The sequence below is a fragment of the Coregonus lavaretus genome, assembly GCF_964263955.1.
Source record: "Coregonus lavaretus genome assembly, chromosome: 10".
NCBI classification, from domain to species: Eukaryota; Metazoa; Chordata; class Actinopteri; order Salmoniformes; family Salmonidae; genus Coregonus; species Coregonus lavaretus.
In genome coordinates, this window is record NC_139997.1 from 7,966,407 (window position 1) to 7,988,038 (window position 21,632).

Genomic DNA, 21,632 nt, shown 5'->3' on the forward strand with positions numbered 1-21,632 from the left:
CGTAGAAGCTGTTTAGAAGCCTCTTGGACCTAGACTTGGCGCTCCGGTACCGCTTGCCGTGCGGTAGCAGAGAGAACAGTCTATGACTAGGGTGGCGGCTGGAGTCTGACAATTTTTAGGACCTTCCTCTGACACCACCTGGTATAGAGGTCCTGGATGGCAGGAAGCTTGGCCCCAGTGATGTACTGTAGTGCCTTGCGGTCGGAGGCCGAGCAGTTGCCATACCAGGCAGTGATGCAACCAGTCAGGATGCTCTCGACGGTGCAGCTGTAGAACCTTTTGAGGATCTGAGGACTCATGCCAAATCTTTTCAGTCTCCTTAGGGGGAATAGGTTTTGTCGTGCCCTCTTCACGACTGTCTTGGTGTGCTTGGACCATGTTAGTTTGTTGGTGATGTGGACACCAAGGAACCTGAAGCTCTCATCCTGCTCCACTACAGCCCCGTCGATGAGAATGGGGTCCTCTTCTTTTTCCTGTAGTCCACAATCATCTCCTTTTTCTTGATCACGTTGAGGGAGAGGTTGTTGTCCTGGCACCACATGGCCAGGTCTCTGACCTCCTCCCTATAGGCTGTCTCGTCGTTGTCGGTGATCAGGCCTACCACTGTTGTGTCATCGGCAAACTTAATGATGGTGCTGGAGTCGTGCCTGGCCATGCAGTCATGAGTGAACAGGGAGTACAGGAGGGGAATGAGCACGCACCCCTGAGGGGCCCCCGTGTTGAGGATCAACGTGGCGGATGTGTTGTTACCTTCCCTTACCACCTGGGGGCGGCCCGTCAGGATGTCCAGGATCCAGTTGCAGAGGGAGGTGTTTAGTCCCAGGGTCCTTAGCTTACTGATGAGCTTTGAGGGCACTATGATGTTGAACGCTGAGCTGTAGTCAATGAATAGCATTCTCACATAAGTGTTCCTTTTGTCCAGGTGTGAAAGGGCATTGTGGAGCACAATTGAGATTGCATCATCTGTGGATCTGTTGGGTCTAGGGTTTCTGGGATAATGGTGTTGATGTGAGCCATGACCAGGCTTTCAAAGCACTTCATGGCTACAGACGCGTGTGCTACGGGTCGGTAGTCATTTAGGCAGGTTATCTTAGTGGGCACAGGGACTATGGTGGTCTGCTTGAAACATGTTGGTATTACAGACTCAGACAGGGAGAGGTTGAAAATGTCAGTGAAGACACTTGCCAGTGGGTCAGCGCATGCTCGGAGTACATGTCCTGGTAATCCATCTGGCCCTGCGGCCTTGTGAATGTTGACCTGTTTAAAGGTCTTACTTGCATCGGAGAGCGTGATCACACAGTCGTCCGGAACAGCTGATGCTCTCATGCATGTTTCAGTGTTACTTTCCTCGAAGCGAGCATAGAAGTAATTTAGCTCGTCTGGTAGGCTCGTGTCACTGGGCAGCTCGCGGCTGTGCTTCCCTTTGTAGTCTGTAATTGTTTGCAAGCCCTGCGACATCCGACGAGCATCAGAGCCGGTGTAGTACGATTCAATCTTAGTCCTGTATTGACGCTTTGCCTGTTTGATGGTTCGTTGGAGGGCATAGCGGGATTTCTTATAAGCTTCCAGGTTAGAGTCCCACTCCTTGAAAGCGGCAGCTCTACCGTTTAGCTCAGTGCGGATGTTGCCTGTAATCCATGGCTTCTGGTTGGGGTATGTAAGTACAGTCACTGTGGGGACGACGTCATCGATGCACTTATTGATGAAGCCAGTGACTGATGTGGTGTACTCCTCAATGCCATCGGAAGAATCCCGGAACATATTCCAGTCTGTGCTAGCAAAACAGTCCTGTAGCTTAGCATCTGCTTCATCTGACCACTTTTTTATTGACCGAGTCACTGGTGCTTCCTGCTTTAGTTTTAGCTTGTAAGCAGGAATCAGGAGGATAGAATTATGGTCAGATTTGCCAAATGGAGGGCGAGGGAGAGCTTTGTATGCGTCTCTGTGTGTGGAGTAAAGGTGGTCTAGAGGTTTTTTCCCCTCTGGTTGCACATTTAACATGCTGGTAGAAATGAGGTAAAACGGATGTAAGTTTCCCTGCATTAAAGTCCCCGGCCACTAGGAGCGCCACCTCTGGATGAGCGTTTTCCTGTTTGCTTATGGCCGTATACAGTTAATTGAGTGCGGTCTTACTGCCAGCATCGGTTTGCGGTGGTAAATAGACAGCTACGAAGAATATAGATGAAAACTCTCTTGGTAAATAGTGTGGTCTACAGCTTATCATGTGATACTCTACCTCAGGCGAGCAAAACCTAGAGACTTCCTTAGATATCGTGCACCAGCTGTTGTTTACAAATATACATAGACCGCCACCCCTTGTCTTACCAGAGGCTGCTGTTCTATCCTGCCGATACAGTGTATAACCCGCCAGCTGTATGTTATTCATGTCATCGTTCAGCCACGACTCGGTGAAACATAAGATATTACAGTTTTTAATATCCCGTTGGTAGGATATTCGTGCCTGTAGTTCGTCCATTTTATTATCAAGCGATTGTAAGTTGGCCAATAGTATCGATGGCAAAGGCAGATTAGCCACTCGTCGCCGGCTCCTTACCAGGCACCCCGATCTCCTTCTGCGATATTTCCTTTTCTTTCTACTGCGAATGACGGGGATGAGGGCCCTGTCGGGTGTCTGGAGCAAATCCCTCTCGTCCGACTCATAAAATAAAAATGATTAGTCCAGCTCAAGGTGAGTAATCGCTGTTCTGATGTCCAGAAGCTCTTTTCGGTCATAAGAGACGGTAGCAGCAACATTATGTACTAAATAAGTTACAAACAATGCGAAAAAACACACACGGTTGGTTTAGAGTCCATAAAACGGCAGCCATCCCCTCCGGCGCCATTGTACATAAAACGGCAGTCATCCCGGTCTCAGTCCGTTTTCTTCACATTTGGTGAATAATGAACATGCCAAAGCTTGGCCACTGCTACCTGCTGCCAATTGACTCCTTCAGGAGCACTCAGTAACTCTGCTACCAAGCCGTGAACAAGACATCTACTTTGTTCTGCTAACACTGTGTGACTCAACAGGCCAACGGCTTCTGTTAGCAGCACCAAGCGCTAGACAATGACAGTTCTGTCTGCCACCCAGTGTGTGTGTGTGTGTGTGTGTGTGTCTCACTCATTTTGTCTGCTGCCAAAACAACCAAGTAGGTCTTCCTTCTGAGTGAGGCATTAAAATATGAGCTCCAGTCCAGGCCAAGATATCTCCTCTTTCTTCCGTTGAAATATACATTGAGTCAAACTAATTAAGTCACCCCACACAGTTTAGCTAGAGTACTTGACAAGCAGAGAACAAATTCGAAGAATCGTTTCAAATTCCAAATTCTCTCCCCAGTTCCCCCTCTAGAATTTTGATAACCACAAATAGTGATTCTGCCAATGCCCATGACCCGATCTGACCCAGGGTTGGGATCAATTCCATTAAAATTCAGCTGACACTGAAAATCAATACGTTTACTTACTTACTGAATTGAAATGGAATTGGCCCCAACCCCCTGGTGTGACCCTTGTCATTAGAAAATCTTAGGCTGCATCCCAAATGGCATGCAGCCTAAGCCTATTCCCTACATAGCGTCTTTTTTCAAAAGTAGTGAACTATGTAGGGAATAGGGTGCCATTTGGGACACAACCTTCGTGTCTGTCTCACCTTGCCCCAGTCCCTCTGGCTCTCTGTATGGGCCGAGGGGTTAGTGTTGTAGACCCTGTCTGTCTCACCTTGCCCCAGTCCCTCTGGCTCTCTGTATGGGCCGAGGGGTTAGTGTTGTAGACCCTGTCTGTCTCACCTTGCCCCAGTCCCTCTGGCTCTCTGTATGGGCCGAGGGGTTAGTGTTGTAGACCCTGTCTGTCTCACCTTGCCCCAGTCCCTCTGGCTCTCTGTATGGGCCGAGGGGTTAGTGTTGTAGACCCTGTCTGTCTCACCTTGCCCCAGTCCCTCTGGCTCTCTGTATGGGCCGAGGGGTTAGTGTTGTAGACCCTGTCTGTCTCACCTTGCCCCAGTCCCTCTGGCTCTCTGTATGGGCCGAGGGGTTAGTGTTGTAGACCCTGTCTGTCTCACCTTGCCCCAGTCCCTCTGGCTCTCTGTATGGGCCGAGGGGTTAGTGTTGTAGACCCTGTCTGTCTCACCTTGCCCCAGTCCCCCTGGCTCTCTGTATGGGCCGAGGGGTTAGTGTTGTAGACCCTGTCTGTCTCACCTTGCCCCAGTCCCTCTGGCTCTCTGTATGGGCCGAGGGGTTAGTGTTGTAGACCCTGTCTGTCTCACCTTGCCCCAGTCCCTCTGGCTCTCTGTATGGGCCGAGGGGTTAGTGTTGTAGACCCTGTCTGTCTCACCTTGCCCCAGTCCCTCTGGCTCTCTGTATGGGCCGAGGGGTTAGTGTTGTAGACCCTGTCTGTCTCACCTTGCCCCAGTCCCTCTGGCTCTCTGTATGGGCCGAGGGGTTAGTGTTGTAGACCCTGTCTGTCTCACCTTGCCCCAGTCCCTCTGGCTCTCTGTATGGGCCGAGGGCATCTTGGCTTTCTTCTTACTGGCCTTGAGCTTCTCCCCGGCCTTAACCACCTCACTGGTGTCGTTCTTACAGGTGGGACAGTACCTGCCAAGCACAACACAAGAACCATAACTCCCTTACTGGTCTACTGCCCTGTCAGATCATGATCAATACAGGAAGTCAATGTAAGGTGGTATTATATGGACAGGAGAGAAACTACTACTGGTAGTATACTGTTGGTGTCAGTGTCTCTTGTATGGACAGTGTGTTACTAAGACATCTATGAGAGAGAAATCTGGACTGGCACCCAAAGAAAATATAGAATGTGGAACTTATTCATATGGCTAAAGGCATATCTATATCAGTCATCACTAACATGTAAATGGACTATTACACTCACAATGCATGTTCATCAATCATTATAATCAATGACATCATGCATCATACTTGCTCCACCAGCCATCAGATGACCGGTCTATTGGTCTGTCTCTGTCTACGTCCTAAATGGCAGCCTATTCCCTATATAGTGCACTACATTTGACCAGAGCCCATAGGGTCATCCTGTGTGAGTATAGCACCCCCAGGTGGTCTGGGAGGACCAGGTCAGAGCTCACCAGTCCTCGTCGTCAGGTATGGTGGCTAGTGGTGGGTTGAGACAGTATATATGGAAGGCCATGTTACACTCATCACACAGCAGCTGCATATGGGCGTCCTGCTTCCCTCCGCACACACAGCACGAGCAGAACCTGCACTCCGACTCGGGGTCCGCCTTGCAGTGCTTACACTCCGGCCCGCTCTTCCCTGGATCCATCCCAGCGCACAGACAGACACACACAGACGCACATGTAAACACATACACACACACCGGTGTGCACACACTCACACACACACAGACGCACAAATACATATGCAAAGAATTGGCACACACACACACACAGGCGAACAAAACAAAAACAAAAATACCCATAAGCCCACACACACCACAAACACACATGCATGTATTGATGCCAATAATCCATGTACATCTTGCCATTTAAATTGGATATGCAGAATGCTATATAAGAAGGATTTGAAATGTATCAATTTGAGGCTAATTGATTAAAACAATTTCAAGTTACTTCTCTGAAGTACCCCCTTGACCACGGCCCTTCTAGAACAGCTGGTATGCTAGGTATACCTATCTCAGGCCTGATTGGCTGTGGTATGCCCCATCTCAGCCCTGATTGGCTATGGTATGCTCCATCTCAGCCCTGATTGGCTGTAGACTAGTATTGGTATGAGTGTGCGGAGGCCTACGTTTGAACTGTCCATCTACAGCAGACAGCGAGTGTGCTCCAATCTTCTCAATCTGATAGATCTCATCCAGAAACAACAGCTTACAGTCTGGGATGACGTCCCCTGGCCCTCTGGGAAGAAAGGAGGGAGGGGGAGAGAGAATGTGTTCATCAGTCCATCAGAGCTCCACAGGGAATGTTCTCTACACCCACTCAGCCAGACTATTCAGAAAGAGAGAAAGTCCTCTTAATTTATGTAAGCAGAAATATCTAAGTTACATAACTGGCATAATCATCTGACCTAGAAAAGAGAAGAAGACTTTCCCAACGGAAACTGTCCCACCACAGCTCTCTCTTACCCCAGCTCTCTGTTACCCCAGCATGTCCTCTACCCCAGCTCTCTCTTACCCCATAAGGATCTTGATGCGGACTTCCTTGTTGGTCCTGGAGATCTCATTGAGTGCTGTAATCTCAGCGTCGAACCAGAAGCCCCTCTCCTCAGGGATCTCTATGTTGTAGTTCACCATGACAACCAGGCCTACCGTGAGCTGGTCCCACCTGAGTAGGGTCCGAGCCCGCGGCCGCACGTTACCGCCACACATCTCCACCACGCCGTTCTCAGGGTAACTAGGGAGAGGAAAGGAAATGATCTTTATCCTCCTCAACAACATAACATCTTCCCCAAAATGCATTCATTATGTAAAGCATCTACAGGAGTGTAAATCTCCAAAACGAATGACTCTCAAAGGGAATTGACAGGACTGCTTGGCTTAAGCTTGGCTAATTCAATGCCTGCAAAATGTCCAAAGACATTTTCTATGAAAAATATTCCTTTTTGGCTAAGCATAGTCACTTGAAATGTTCGTAAAGTATATGCAACATCTGACATTTATTCTTCGTATAGCAAAATCACATTAACATTTTTTATTCAGAAATATGTTATTTGGGCAGTGGTGTATTGCTATTTTTATAGGCGAGGGAGCACAATTTTTTAAATATAATCATGTCATTTCTCAATCGAAGTTTGTAGCCTATTGAATATCATCATAGAAAAAAACATTTAAAAAAAACATTGTAAAGTGGTTATCCCACTGGCTATAAGGTGAATGAATGCACCAATTTGTAAGTCGCTCTGGATAAGAGCGTCTGCTAAATGACGTAAATGTAAATGTAAAAATGTAATAGAATATGCATAAAATGCATCCTCCAATTGCAACATCTGCCTCTGCCCACACAAAAACCTAATTTCAAAATAGGCCATCATCACTGCCATTTGGGAATGATAATTCTTCACGTTTTAGCGGGGAAATGTCCAAACTGCCAATCACTTGATCTCAATCAGTTTCATGGGAATAAGCGTTTAAATCTTCTTGAATTACTGTTTCGTGAGCGAATTAAAGCAGATGGTGTTAAACTATAAGCCTTTCTTCTATGCCTATTTTGTTTCAATCAAAGTGTAACAGGGTTGGTTATCTTTCCACCTGACACTGCAGAATTATGTATATCCATCTTTATGTATTCCTATTGGTTGTTTGAATTTACATATCAATAAGGTGTTATGCCATTGGTCATGATGCAGATAGGTGGAGATTCCGAACTTAAAATTCTTCCCAGTCTGATATTGACATGCAAGCGGTAGCTCACATTCTGAAACACTGTATTCTATTTTCATATTTATAATGTTTTCACCAGGGGCGCAACTTTCACTGGGGACCGGGGTAAAATTGCAATTTATAATACTAAATTAATCATTATGTGATCTTGCGAGACATTGATTCAGCTTTGATCTAACTTTACTAAACGATCACCACTGTGAGAAGTGATAATCTTCTATTTGTAATAATAATAATAATAATAATAATAATAATAATAATGTGATGAGTATGACTATTAGGCGTAGGCAACAGATCTTGCCTGCTAGTAAATTACTCCCCCACTGTCCTCTCCATGCACTTCACTTACTATCCTCCCTCGTTTTCTGATCAAATGTGATTAAACAGATCATGAAAAAACTTTTACGGTTTCCATTTAAATCAACAGATCCGCGGACCCCTCCTGCGCAGTGGCACTGAAAGGACCTCACCATAACCAAGTGGTCAACATATCGTTCTGGGTTCCACTGCGCTTATAATTCACTGTATCACAATTCCAGTGGGTCAGAAGTTTACATACACTAAGTTCACTGTGCCTTTAAACAGCTTGGAAAATTCCAGAAAATGATGTCATGGCTTTAGAAGCTTCTGATAGGCTAATTTACATCATTTGAGTCAATTGGAGGTGTACCTGTGGATGTATTTCAAGGCCTACCTTCAAACTCAGTGCCTCTTTGCTTGAAATCATGGGAAAATCAAAATAAATAAGCCAATAAAAATTGGTAGACCTCCACAAGTCTGGTTCATCCTTGGGAGCAATTTCCAAACGCCTGAAGGTACCACGTTCATCTGTACAAACAATAGTACGCAAGTATAAACCATGGGACCACGCAGCCTTCATACCGCTCAGGAAGGAGACGCGTTCTGTCTCCTAGAGATGAACGTACTTTGGTGTGAAAAGTGCAAATCAATCCCAGAATAACAGGACCTTGTGAAGATGCTGGAGGAAACAGGTACAACATTATCTATATCCACAGTAAAACGAGTCCTATATCGACATAACCTGAAAGGCCGCTCAGCAAGGAAAAAGCCACTGCTCCAAAACCGCCATAAAAAAGCCAGACTACGGTTTGCAACTGCACATGGGGACAAATATCGTACTTTTTGGAGAAATGTCCTCTGGTCTGACAAAACAAAAATAGAACTGTTTGGCCATAATGACAATCGTTATGTTTGGAGGAAAAAGGGGAAGGCTTGCAAGCCGAAGAACACCATCCCAACCGTGAAGCACGGGGGTGGCAGCATCATGCTGTGGGGGTGCTTTGCTGCAGGAGGGACTGGTGCACTTCACAAAATAGATGGCATCATGAGGAAGGAAAATTATGTGGATATATTGAAGCAACATCTCAAGACATCAGTCAGGAAGTTAAAGCTTGGTCGCAAATGGGTCTTCCAAATGGACAATGACCCCAAGCATACTTCCAAAGTTGTGGCAAAATGGCTTAAGGACAACAAAGTCAAGGTATTGGAGTGGCCATCACAAAGCCCTGACCTCAATCCTATAGAACATTTGTGGGCAGAACTGAAAAAGCTTGTGCGAGCAAGGAGGCCTACAAACCTGACTCAGTTACACCAGCTCTGTCAGGAGGAATGGGCCAAAATTCACCCAATTTATTATGGGAAGCTTGTGGAAGGCTACCCGAAACGTTTGACCCAAGTTAAACAATTTAAAGGCAATGCTACCAAATACTAATTGTGTGTATGTAAACGTCTGACCCACTGGGAATGTGATGAAAGAAATAAAAGCTGAAATAAAGCTCTCTACTATTATTCTGACATTTCACATTCTTAAAATAAAGTGGTGATCCTAACTGACCTAAGACAGGACATTTTTACTAGGATTAAATGTCAGGAATTGTGAAAAACTGAGTTTAAATGTATTTGGCTAAGGTGTATATAAACTTCTGACTTCAACTGTAATTGATCTAGAATTTATCAGAATTCATTTTCCAGAAATATTTTTTACCTGCTCCATTTATTCTCAAATTCAAAAAAGTGAGGGAGCACCCCTCCCCTACACTACGGCAGCACTACATCCCAGTATTTGGAGTCTCCTTGGGCAGTGACTAATCTTTTTCATGCAAGGAAAACTGGGTCTGGGTTCGTCTCTTTGGTTAAAATGGTATTTCACACACGCAGGCACTCAGATACCAAATATAATATGCACTGTGGACTGGGACTAATTCAACAGGCTTAGAGATTTAGAAAGAGTTTGTCAAGTACGTATCGCCATAAGAAAAGAGTGTCGTTTTTTGTAGGATTTTGTGCTAATATTCTCTGCCCATCCTCCATCATAGAAATGAGACAGTGGTGGGGTGACAGAATCATGACCAGAGGAAGCTGACTGTTATTTCAACATATATATATTTGACCATTGAATGGATGAAAGATTGGGGTACACACATTAGCATAGGGAGGAGGCTTAGCCGCCACTGGCTGTACTATGAAGCTACTAGCTAGAAGGGGACCTGCATTAGGGCTCTGGCCAAAAGTAGTGCACTATAAAGGGAATAGAGTACTATTTGGGACGCAGCCTCGGCCTCCTCAGTCTGTGATTGTCCCTCACATTCTCTCTCCTCTACCTGCATGTGCTCCCTGCATAATCATGTTCATGTCCTGAATATCAATCCGTGGTACCCCACACACACACACTCCGTAAACCTCTATAGCCATCGGGCCGACGCTTTACACACAGAGGGAGAGAGAAAGACCAGGATATGTTTCACAGCAACACCCTCTACGTGTGTGTGTGAGTTCATATGCGTGTGTGTGTTCATGTGTGTGTGTGTGTGTGTGTGTGTGTGTGTGTGTGTTGTGTGTGAGAGAGAGAGAGAGCATGCATAGGGGCCCACTTCCTAACACATCTATGCTAATGTTTCCTGTCAGTGCATGTATTTTATGCATTCTACTAGAATTAATATTACAATTCAGTCCATCAGCATGACTGGTGTATAGGTGAGTAGATACTAGAGAAGAACGCTTGGACACAGTGATGGCTTCAAGTCGTCAGTGTGCTGGGACACTGTGTGAGGGTAACAGGCTAGAGGCACGGATTAACAGCAGCCTCCGTAGGGGGAGAACAGAACACAAGTCAGTGTGCTGGGACACTGTGAGGGTAACAGGAGGCTCCGTAGGGGGAGAACAGAACAGAAGTCAGTGTTTAGCACACGGTGGTCCTGTGGCGAAGGAGAGAGTGAGAGGGGAACAACACAGGGAACAGACTAGAGGGCCACACAGAGGAGCAGGAAGCAGGGATTCTAGAATGCAATTTAGAATCTGGGTTTTAGATTGTGGAAATTAGAATCTGGAATGTAGAATCTGGAAATTAGAATCTGGAATGTAGAGAGTTGACTGGAGAGACTGATTAACATCATACGTAGACAACCAGACAGAGATGTGAAAACCAATATCGTTCCGTGGATATACTATGAAGTCCCATGGCTGTCAGATAAGCTGCATGGTTTGATAGGGTTTCTGGGTTCAGATGAGGAGCCCCACACACACACACACACACACGCACACACACGCCAGGCTGTTCTTAGTTGAGCGTAATTACTCCATGGCAGCATCACGGGTGAAATGATCACATTCTGTTAACCTCTCTGTTCATTTGTAATTGAGGATTTAAATGGAGACTGTATTTTTTTTTTTCAAGATCTGTTTAATCACATTTAAATCAGAAAACAAGGAGGTAGGATAGTAAGTGAAGTGCATGGAGAGGACAGTGGGGCAGGCAGTCCACCTGGCTGGATCTATTCACGCAATAAAGGTTACCACGTGCTACAGCGGTATTAGTTTATAATTCAATGGACCTGCAGGCATTTGGTCTCAGTCTGCCTTTAGCAATAGTGAAATACACAATGAAAATACACTGAATTATCTCTCTTACATTTAAGTACCAGGTTTAATTAATGCAGCTAAATTAGAGGGGGGTAACATAGCATGGCCTCTGCAGCAATTAACTATAATATATTCCTTCTGGTCTTTTTATAGAGCCATATCATCTGATAATTGTATTATTTATGCTATCCAGGTTTTTATCTGGTTGGATGGATTGGTTGGGCCAAATGCTAGACGGACCATAAGCCAGATCTGAGACGCTTGTTAATATGGAAAAACAGGCCAAAAAATGCAGAGGATTCTCTATCTTGAGGCAACGGTTTTGTTGGAAATTAGTCTGAGATTTCCATGTGAAACAGGCGGTTTCATTTCTAAGGAGCTGTTTTTCTGCATCAAATTATACAGCAAGAACCTTGGGAAGCTCAGCCTAACCACACAAAGGAGAACAGAAAAACCCTCCACTCTGCGCTCTAACAAACAGGCAGAAACCTGGGAAGGCAGATTGTGCCGTTTACCAATCAGAGTCAGAGAGAGAGAGAGAGAGAGAGAGGAGAAAAAAAAGCTGCTTGGCTTGGGGTCATTTGAAATATGCATTGTTATTTCCCATCATCATACTCAGTGCTTGGCCAATGGCTGAAGAGATTGATAGCTCCTCTACAACAGCAGTGTATGTGGTTCACACAGCAAAGAGCCTCATGCACCTCTCCATGTGACATGCTAGATGTGCCGCTCAATTCTAGGCAGCAATTAGAATGTGGAGATGGGGCGGTTAGAGCAACGCTCCCGAGAACTCTGCGGTTACCATGGAAATGACTCCTTCTGAATGAATTCACCAGAAAAAGATGACTCCAAATGTTATTTAGCAGCCCCCCCCCCCCACCACCACCACCTCTATTCTACATTCCCTTATAAGCTGCAGGCAGAGAGGGAGAAATCAGGGGCTGTGGTTTTTAAACAAGCTGCCCCAACTGGACCCCCTTTTCTGTTCGCTCTGAACCGAAGGGTTGTGGGTTCACGTCCCCACAGGGGAACTTTCACCATCCAGCAGGATGTAGGGTGATTTCTGCTTAATTGCGTGAGTTAATACGTTGCAGATGTTTACTACTTTGATTGCATGCAAAACTGAAGTCATTGTCCCAGTTTTAGCTAAAAACACCAACTACTGACAATGTTGTTTTTAGAGATTGGCCATGGAAGTTGTGTAAATATAGTAAAAACGTAATTCAACATCTCAGATTACCAAACTGACAGAATGTATCCAGAATTTTGTCAAAACAAGGAACTATATCTTGTCCGTTTCATCTGGCTATTACTCTATGCCTAGCAACTGTGTGTAAATTAAAGTTATGCGTCGGTCCTAAAAACAAACATACTCCATCATCCTGGATCAACGCTGCAGACAAATTGTTTTTATCCCTTTTTTCTAACAGATCTCTGAGACAGGAAATGACTTCCTGTTGCACTTTGACTTCCATTTGACTGACTCACCAAGGCTATTGGGGAAATAGTATTCTCTTCAATTAGTGCCTGAGCTTTTGTTTCCTGAGTTAAAGGTCAAATGAGAGGATGGAGCTACTGTAAATCAACTCCAATGGTGCAGCACTACATCAAGAATTATCATGGTAGATATATGGCGATTTATATGGCTTGGACTGAAATAGGTGCCGGCACTCATTTTGGGTGCCAGTACTGTGTATATTTAGGTGCAGGAGCTCCACAATACTTTTGAACTATTATTCTATAAGAGAACCAGGAGCTTAAGCAGTAGAAAAATGTGAGGTGCCAGTTGTCAGCTCCGGTGAGCTCCTGTCCAAGTCAAGCATTGATCATATTGAAATATGGCCAATGGCTGAAGAGATTGATAGCTCCTCTACAACAGCAGTGTATGTGGTTCACACAGCAAAGAGCCTCATGCACCTCTCCATGTGACATGCTAGATGTGCCGCTCAATTTTAGGCAGCAATTAGAATGTGGAGATGGGGCGGTTAGAGCAACGCTCCCGAGAACTCTGCGGTTACCATGGAAACGACTCCTGAATGAATGAATTCACCAGAAAAAGATGACTCCAAATTTATATGGCGATTTATATTGCATGTAATCTCTCCTCCTCTGTATCTAATGGTGCAGCACTACATCAAGAAGTATCATGGTAGATATATGGCGATTTATATGGCTTGGACTGAAATAGGTGCCGGCACTCATTTTGGGTGCCAGTACTGTGTATATTTAGGTGCAGGAGCTCCACAATACTTTTGAACTAATATTCTATAAGAGAACCAGGAGCTTAAACAGTAGAAAAATGTGAGGTGCCAGTTGTCAGCTCCGGTGAGCTCCTGTCCAAGTCAAGCACTGATCATATTGAAATATGGCCAATGGCTGAAGAGATTGATAGCTACTCTCTATGGCGATTTATATGGAATGTAATCTCTCCTCCTCTGTATCTAATGGTGCATCACTACATACTGTAAGTGCATATCATGTTATACAGCCATTTTTATGGCTTAGATCACTAATTTATTTATTCATTCATACATAACATGCAATCTCACCTCTTCCTGAACTCCCAAGCACCCCAATCTACACACTCCTTACTTACCTGGTTGGATCCATCACCACTCACAGTTGGTTAACCCCACCAAACTTAATTAAACCTTTCTAAAACAGTGAGCAAACAAAAAGGAAAATATTAATCTGCGATAGCAAGCCTAGTAGGTCAGAAAACACTGACAAGCCGTGCTCGTTTTTCCCAGGTGCATCAACTTACTCATCATATCTGATATGATACGTCACATCCTCCTTCTCTTTGTCTGTGGCGGTATAGTCTGTTTGAGAGGTGGAGGGCCCAGCCCCTGACCCACTACTGTCAGAGTTCAATGCAGAAGAAGAATTATTCCCATTATTATTATTATTATTGTCTGAGGAGGAGAGGTGGCTTTGGCCTTGGCCTGGCTCTGTCTCCAGCTTGCCGTTAGTCCTTTTGCTAGGCCTGCCAACTTTCCCTGCTGTAGGAGCTGCTTTACTGGTGCTGTTCTGTCCCTTTGGGGTGCGTAACACGTTGTCAATGCTGGCTTCAAACCAGGCACCGATGCTTATGTCTCTGCAGTCCACCAACTCGTTTATCTGAAAGGGGAAAAATAACAGAAAATTAGTTTACCTTTCAACTATGAATAAAATGCACATACAATAAAAAATAAAAAATAAATGATGTGCAGAGTGCAGCTGGCTTGGAGTACTGATGAAAGCAATAACAGGTTTGTGGGTAAACTAAGCAACAGACTCATGGGACATTTCAAGGATAGTGATGAAATGTTAAGAAAGGTCTTCCTATAAGTCAAAGCCTTTTTACTTTTGTTGACATCATGAACAAACAAAGTGGCTGAAAAGAATCCTCAGTTACATGGGCAATGGAAGGTTTTGATAAGAGAAAAAGTTAGTTAATGATTAGTGACAAAATGAGAGAGTCACGCTGTCTCCAGTGTTAGCTAAACACCTTTGACTATGCTATAAATGCGTCACCTTGCCTCTGTATACGGGACATGAGCAGCTCACATGCATAACAGAGCTAGGAGACAGGGAGGGGCAAGGCCAACTACAGGCTGTCTGGGACCTCTGAGCATAGCAATGTTTACAATGTGTTTCATGGCTACAGTGGATGGAGGTTCTCTCTGTCCCCCCTTTGCCTCTGTCAACAAACACTCTCTGAAGAACTCACTGATGAAGATTCCAGAACTGATGATGAACATTCCAGAACAGTGACATCACCCTGAGCGGCTAACTCTATTAGCTTACTACATTACGCATCATAACACAAACTGAGGACGCATCAAGAGGCCATCTCAATCCAGATCTCAGCCTTGTACACATGCAGAATATACAGTATCAGACATTGTTGTAAAGGCCTTGAGAAAAAGAGCTGAGTTAGGGTTAGGCTGGGAGGGACAGTGGGGTTTGGGGGTCAATTCAGGAAGTAAATAAAATTCTAATTCCTGAATTTAAATGGAATTGACTCCAAGCCTAATCTCCAAAACCCACCAGCCTGTTTATAAGGACAAAGCTTGTACCCTTCCATATTAATTCACATCTACATAAGAATCAGACCGAGCCTTCGGTCAGGCTGCTGTTTTTATGTGGTTCTGTCATCAGCTCCAGGGGAGATGGATAGTGAAAGCAGACATGCTCATCTCTACAGGCCCACAGGGACTGCTAATTGACAGGGACATCCTCTGGGCCACATGCCAACTACTGGGTTTGAGAAATACCGGTACATTTAAAATCTTAACCTGCAAGTCGCACCAAAATCAGTAGCACATCAATAACACCAGTAACCTGCTACAATTGATAATGAACAAACATTAGCTTTCAATAGAGGAACTAGAGTTCATTACTACTGTACTCCGGATCAGTAGCAGTATCAAAGTGAGGCAGATTTTTTGGGCGTTTCTGTTCACTTGAAGTTTACATAGAGCTACTATTTCCTGTTCACACTACGTACATACAGTACATATACTACATCCTGTTCATTATGTGTGGGTGTGCTTACCTTGTCTGTTTTCTCTACTGAGTAAACCTGTTTGCTGGTCAGTCATCTCCTTACTCATCTCCATCCTTAGTCATAATATAGTAATATATGCCATTTATTAGACAGTGAGTCAGAGTGCACACCGGTACATTTGAGTGTTTAAGTAATCCTGTTAGTACACTACAAGGCCAAAAGAATGTGGACACCCCTTCAAATTAGTGGATTTGGCTATTTCAGCGACACCCGTTGCTGACAGGTGTATAAAATCGAGCACACAGCCATGCAATCTACATAGACAAACCTTGGCAGTAGAATGGCCTTACTGAAGAGCTCACTGACTTTCAACGTGGCACCGTCATAGGATGCCACCTTTCCAACAAGTCAGTTGTCAAATCTCTGCACTGCTAGAGCTGCCCCGGTCAACTGTAAGTGCTGTTATTGTGAAGTGGAAACGTTTAGGAGCAACAACGGCTCAGCCACGAAGTGGTAGGCCACACAAGCTCACAAACGGGACCGCAGAGTGCTGAAGCGCGTAACGCGTAAAAATCGTCTGTCCTCGGTTGCAACACTCACTACCGAGTTCCAAAGTTACTCTGGAAGCAACGTTAGCACAATAACTGTTTGTCGGGAGCTTCATGAAATGGGTTTCCATGGCCGAGCAGCCGCACACAAGCCTAAGAACACCATGTGCAATGCCAAGCGTCGGCTGGAGTGGTGTAAAGCTCACCGCCATTGGACTCTGGAGCAGTGGAAACGCGTTCTCTGGAGTGATGAATCACGCTTCACCATCTGGCAGTCCGACAGACTAATCTGGGTTTGGCGGATGCCAGGAGAATGCTACCTGCCCCAATGTATAGTGCCAAATAGTGCCAAAGTTTGGTGGAGGAGGAATAATGGTCTGGGGCTGTTTTTCATGGTTCAGGCTAGGCCCCTTAGTTCCAGTGAAGGGAAATCTTAACGCTACAGCATATAATGACATTCTAGACAATTCTGTGCTTCCAACTTTGTGGTAACAGTTTGGGGAAGGCCCTTTCCTATTTCAGCATGACAATGCCCCTGTGCACAAAGCGAGATCCATAGTTTTGGCCATGTAGTGTATGTGTACGTGATCCCTGCAGGAACTGAAAACACAGCTGCAGTCATCTCCTTGATGGTGCTATAAGCTTCGAGCCAAGAGACTGTCCTGTCCATGTTCCAGCACATATCTTTTACAGCCGCTGTGGTTCGCCAGCAGCAGGCTCTCTCTCAGGGCTGAGCTCTGGGTATAGTGTGTCTCTTAGCGTGGGTCTGCTTGGCATTTTTAGGCCCACGCTCCCCTGCAGCTTGGCTTTGGTGTTAACTGTTAACAGGACATGTCTATCAAAACGTGTCAGCTCTACCGTTTACTGTAAGTGATTATGAACAATAAAAAAATACCAAGAGAAATTCCTAGCAACCATTTGTTCCATGGTAATAAGGTTTTCAGAATCTGATATCTGATTCTAAGGGGAGATTAAATCTGTAGAGCAACATACCATGAGGTAAAAGATGTGGTCCAGTCCTGTCCAGACATCATTCAACAGGAAGACTTGAGTACAGGGCCTGTATTCAAAATGCTTATCAGAGCAGGAGTGCTGATGTATGACCATGTCCCCCCCCTGTCCATATAAATCCTATTCATTATGATCTGAAAGGCTGATCCTATAGCAGCACTCCTACTGAGACTTTGTGGATAAGGGCCAGGAACAACATATCCACCTCCCCTGGCTGTGACCCCACTCTCCAAGGGAGACTCGGGGAGACCTCCCCTGGCTGTGACCCCACTCTCCAAGGGAGACTCGGGGAGACCTCCCCTGGCTGTGACCCCACTCTCCAAGGGAGACTCGGGGAGACCTCCCCTGGCTGTGACCCCACTCTCCAAGGGAGACTCGGGGAGACCTCCCCTGGCTGTGACCCCACTCTCCAAGGGAGACTCGGGGAGACCTCCCCTGGCTGTGACCCCACTCTCCAAGGGTGACTCGGGGAGACCTCCCCTGGCTGTGACCCCACTCTCCAAGGGAGACTCGGGGAGAGTAGGGATATGCACACACAAGCCAGTCAGATAGACAGACAGCCAGTCAGATAGACAGACAGCCACACCACTGGACCTGCTACAGTAGCTAAACACTCCAGAGCCCTGTGTCTGGTTAGGCCGGTCACTATGGAGATTGAGCACAGTACGCTGAGGGAGTTGAGAGGCGGCTGCCAATTCAAACTACCACAGGCATGTGGATCCAAACCACAGCAATGCAAAGGGGAAAAGGTGGCGAAATGAGGCCGCTTGACTTGCTGTTGGCGTGCCAGTGACATCAAGGAAATGAATGACAAAACATATGTCAGTATCTCCTAAATTGTGAATGCTCTCTATATAACATGTCAGTATCTCCTTAATTGTGAATGCTATATAACCAACTGAGCTACAGTAGAGGACAGAAAGTCAGGCTTGAAACCTTTCCAGACACAAGCATACTTACTGTTGGGCGTCGCTCAGCTGGTTCTCATCCATTATTGAATGAACAGAATCTTATTCTATATCAGTGGTTTTCAAACTGTGGGGCACAAGGGATTGGCAGGGGAGGCACAGGGGGAGCGGGTTCTTTTTTGTTTTGGAACTCAGTACGGCCGGCTTTCAACTTACTATTGAAAGTCGTAATAGTAGAATGCACAAGGTGCAATTTCGAAATTGGGTAGTGCATCATCAGCTTTCCTCTTGTTATGCCATCCATCCATCCATCCATCCATCCATCCATCCATACAAATGTCCAGATCAACTAGCCCATGTCAGCTAACATTTCTTAGCTCTATTTTTTAGCCCATAGATTTTGTTGTAATGTTTGAGTCATTCAAATATCACATGAATACACATTAGACATGGCAAAATGTATAGAATTGCAAGAAAATGAGCTTCAAACCTGCAAAATGTTCTCTGCACCAACAAGATGGGTGTGAACAGTTTGTGTCATGAACAGTGCTTGTGCCCTTAGAAAAAGACGTGGTGCACGCAGGGGGTGCGTGGGATGTTCCCCAATGCTGGAAGGGGGACCGGAGCGAAAAGGTATTATAAACTAGGTCATTTGGTTCCTGAATGCTGAATAGCTGAAAGCTGTGGTAAATCAGACTTTATAAACTGGGTGTTTCGAGCCCTGAATGCTGATTGGCTGAAAGCTGTGGTATATCAGACCGTATTCCACGGGTATGACACATCTTTTTTTATTACTGTTCTAATTACGTTGGTAACCAGTTTATAATAGCAATAAGGCACCTCAGGGGTTTGTGGTATACCACCAATATACCACGGTCTCCTGAGTGGCGCAGTGGTCTAAGGCACTGCTTCGCAGTGCTAACTGTGCCACTAGAGATCCTGGTTCGAATCCAGGCTCTGTCGCAGCCGGCCGCGACCGGGAGACTCATGGGCGGCGCACAATTGGCCCAGCGTCGTCCAGGGTAGGGGAGGGAATGGCCGGCAGGGATGTAGCTCAGTTGATAGAGCATGGCGTTTGCAACGCCAGGGTTGTGGGTTCGATTCCCACGGGGGGCCAGTATAAAAAAATAAAAAAAATGTATTCACTAACTGTAAGTCGCTCTGGATAAGAGCGTCTGCTAAATGACTAAAATGTAATGTAAATGGCTATATCCAGGCACGACGCGTTGCGTCCACACCCCCTTGGGCCTTTTTGCTTAATTATATTCTTATTCTATATCGTATTATCCCACAGCCTTTAGTACACAAACCACAACAAATGAATCAACCTGAGAGAAAATGGTACCACAATCCAGCAAGTTATCTTTCTCTTACCTTGAACACCCCAATGCCCGCATCTATGAGGAAGGGACGTGTAGAGGTTGAAGGCTGGTTGTCGAGCTTCTCCAGCGGTGCAGGTGGACCAGAAGAAGACTTGTCTCCGTTGTTATTGGGTTTACTGGTGTTACTCATTTTCTTACTGGCAGTTGTACTGGTGTTGGTGGTAGTTCTGGTGTTGCCAGTGGTGGTTGTGTTGTTGTTGACTGTGGTGGGTTTGGGGGTAGGTGTTGGGGCCACGGTGGTAAGCTTAGAGTGGGGGGGGGTGGTAGTTGCACAAGTTGTGGTGTTGTGTGGCAGAGCTGTACTGCAGGACATGGGCATTGTGTCACACTCCTTGGGGCTGACGACAGGGGAGATGACGGAGGGAGGGATGAGGGGACTATCTGGAGCGTCCCCCGCTTGGGAACGGATGAGCAGCTGGACAATGTCGTTCAGACCCACGTTGTAGTCATACAGTGTATGGCCATCTTCCATCTGAAAAATAAAGACACAAATCGATCTGTTAGATAGGCAGCAATTCTTCTTCTCAGGTTTTTCCTCTTGAGATGGGTAAAACAGCTGTGGGATAGTCAAACAGTATCTGGCCATCTTGCATCTGAAATATACACCCAAATTGATCTGTTAGGCAGCCATTTTGGTCTTAAATAAATATTATTCTTATATTTTTTTTTGGGACTGGCCAACATTTGCGCGATATTAAATAATCAGCATAGCGTCACTGACTCGCCGTCGGAAGCGTCTGCCGAGCACAAGCTCGTTGTCAAGGGCAAACGAAGAGCACGGCAAAAATACAGAATTCCACGGCTGCTGCAGAAGGCTGAGGAGGGACAATGTGTTGATGCTCAACACCGTTCAGAATCAAAGCTATGAGACCTGAACAAAGAAAAGCTACTACACCTCCAGGCTGAATCAATAGCTCTGCACCACCTGTCCTGTGCCAGACAGGTTTCTATCTACTCAGTCCATGGGCCAAATGTCCTAGTTGTTATGACACTAGGGGGCTAAGGCTAGGGAATCATTTTACAGCGGGGCCAGCATCTCTCAAAATGAAAGAATGTATCTTAGTTGTGACAATGAGAACAAGAATATTCCAATAAGAGATAACACAATTGTGAATTGTGGAATATGCTGTAGATTTTAATTTGTCTCCCCAAAACCCGACATCCATTCCTGAAGTCAGTAGAACAAATGAACACAAAATCTCTCTGCCTTCCACTGCATGTTTTCCTCAAATAAATAAATAAATACATCTTAGAAGGGGGGGGGGGGGTGTAAGTCGCTATGACAACCAAAAGGACCCCCTCCCCCCGTGTCTATGTGTCTGTCTGTCTGCCGTGTGGAGTTGACAGCATAGTATAGAAAAATAATTCCTACCCATCACAGAACATCGACTTGAATGGAATGTCCGTTCTAGTAATTATATTTCTATGGTGGCCTAGACAGAAACCATCCTGGACAAAGGGACACTAGGCAGGCTGCGGCACACTGACTTGAATTCATCTATTATGTTGGGAAAAGGGCCATTTTATGTTATGCATGGAACCCCATAATACAGCGTACATTATCTGCATTAGACCTTTCACTGGAGAGTCAATGACTATTCGCATAATATCCCTCTTCAGCCATGAGCTAAGCAATCCCCTTTCTATCAAGACGTTTTATAGGCTCCTTAGGTTATAGCAAGACAAATACTCAAACACGGGTCCAATTAGTATCCATGATATTGAATGTTATCTACAGTGCACTCTGAAAGTATTCAGACCACTTGACTTTTTCCACATTTTGTTACGTTACAGCCTTTTTCTAAAATTGATTAAATATTTTTTCCCCCTCAACATTGTACACACAATACCGCATAATAACAAAGCAAAAACAGGTTTAGACATTTTTGCAAATGTATTACAAATAAAAAACAGAAATACCTTATTTACATAAGTATTCAGATCCTTTGCTATGAGACTCGAAATTGAGCTCAGGTGCATCCTGTTTCCATTGATCATCCTTGAGACGTTTCTACAACTAGATTGGAGTCCACCTGTGGTA

General features: G+C 45.3%; 1 protein-coding gene across 1 annotated transcript in view; it reads right to left on the reverse strand.

Moving 5' to 3' along the window:
• LOC311136491 (E3 ubiquitin-protein ligase UHRF2-like) overlaps positions 1–21,632 on the reverse strand; it is a 43,346-nt gene that overhangs the window by 8,658 nt on the left and 13,056 nt on the right. Inside the window, exons 2-7 of the mRNA XM_084170636.1 lie at positions 19,584–20,063; positions 14,015–14,370; positions 6,167–6,385; positions 5,781–5,890; positions 5,099–5,285; positions 4,466–4,589 (exon numbers count right to left, since the gene is read on the reverse strand). Coding sequence (XP_084026762.1) covers positions 4,466–4,589; positions 5,099–5,285; positions 5,781–5,890; positions 6,167–6,385; positions 14,015–14,370; positions 19,584–20,063 — 1,476 coding nt within the window. The remainder of the gene's footprint in view (positions 1–4,465; positions 4,590–5,098; positions 5,286–5,780; positions 5,891–6,166; positions 6,386–14,014; positions 14,371–19,583; positions 20,064–21,632) is intronic.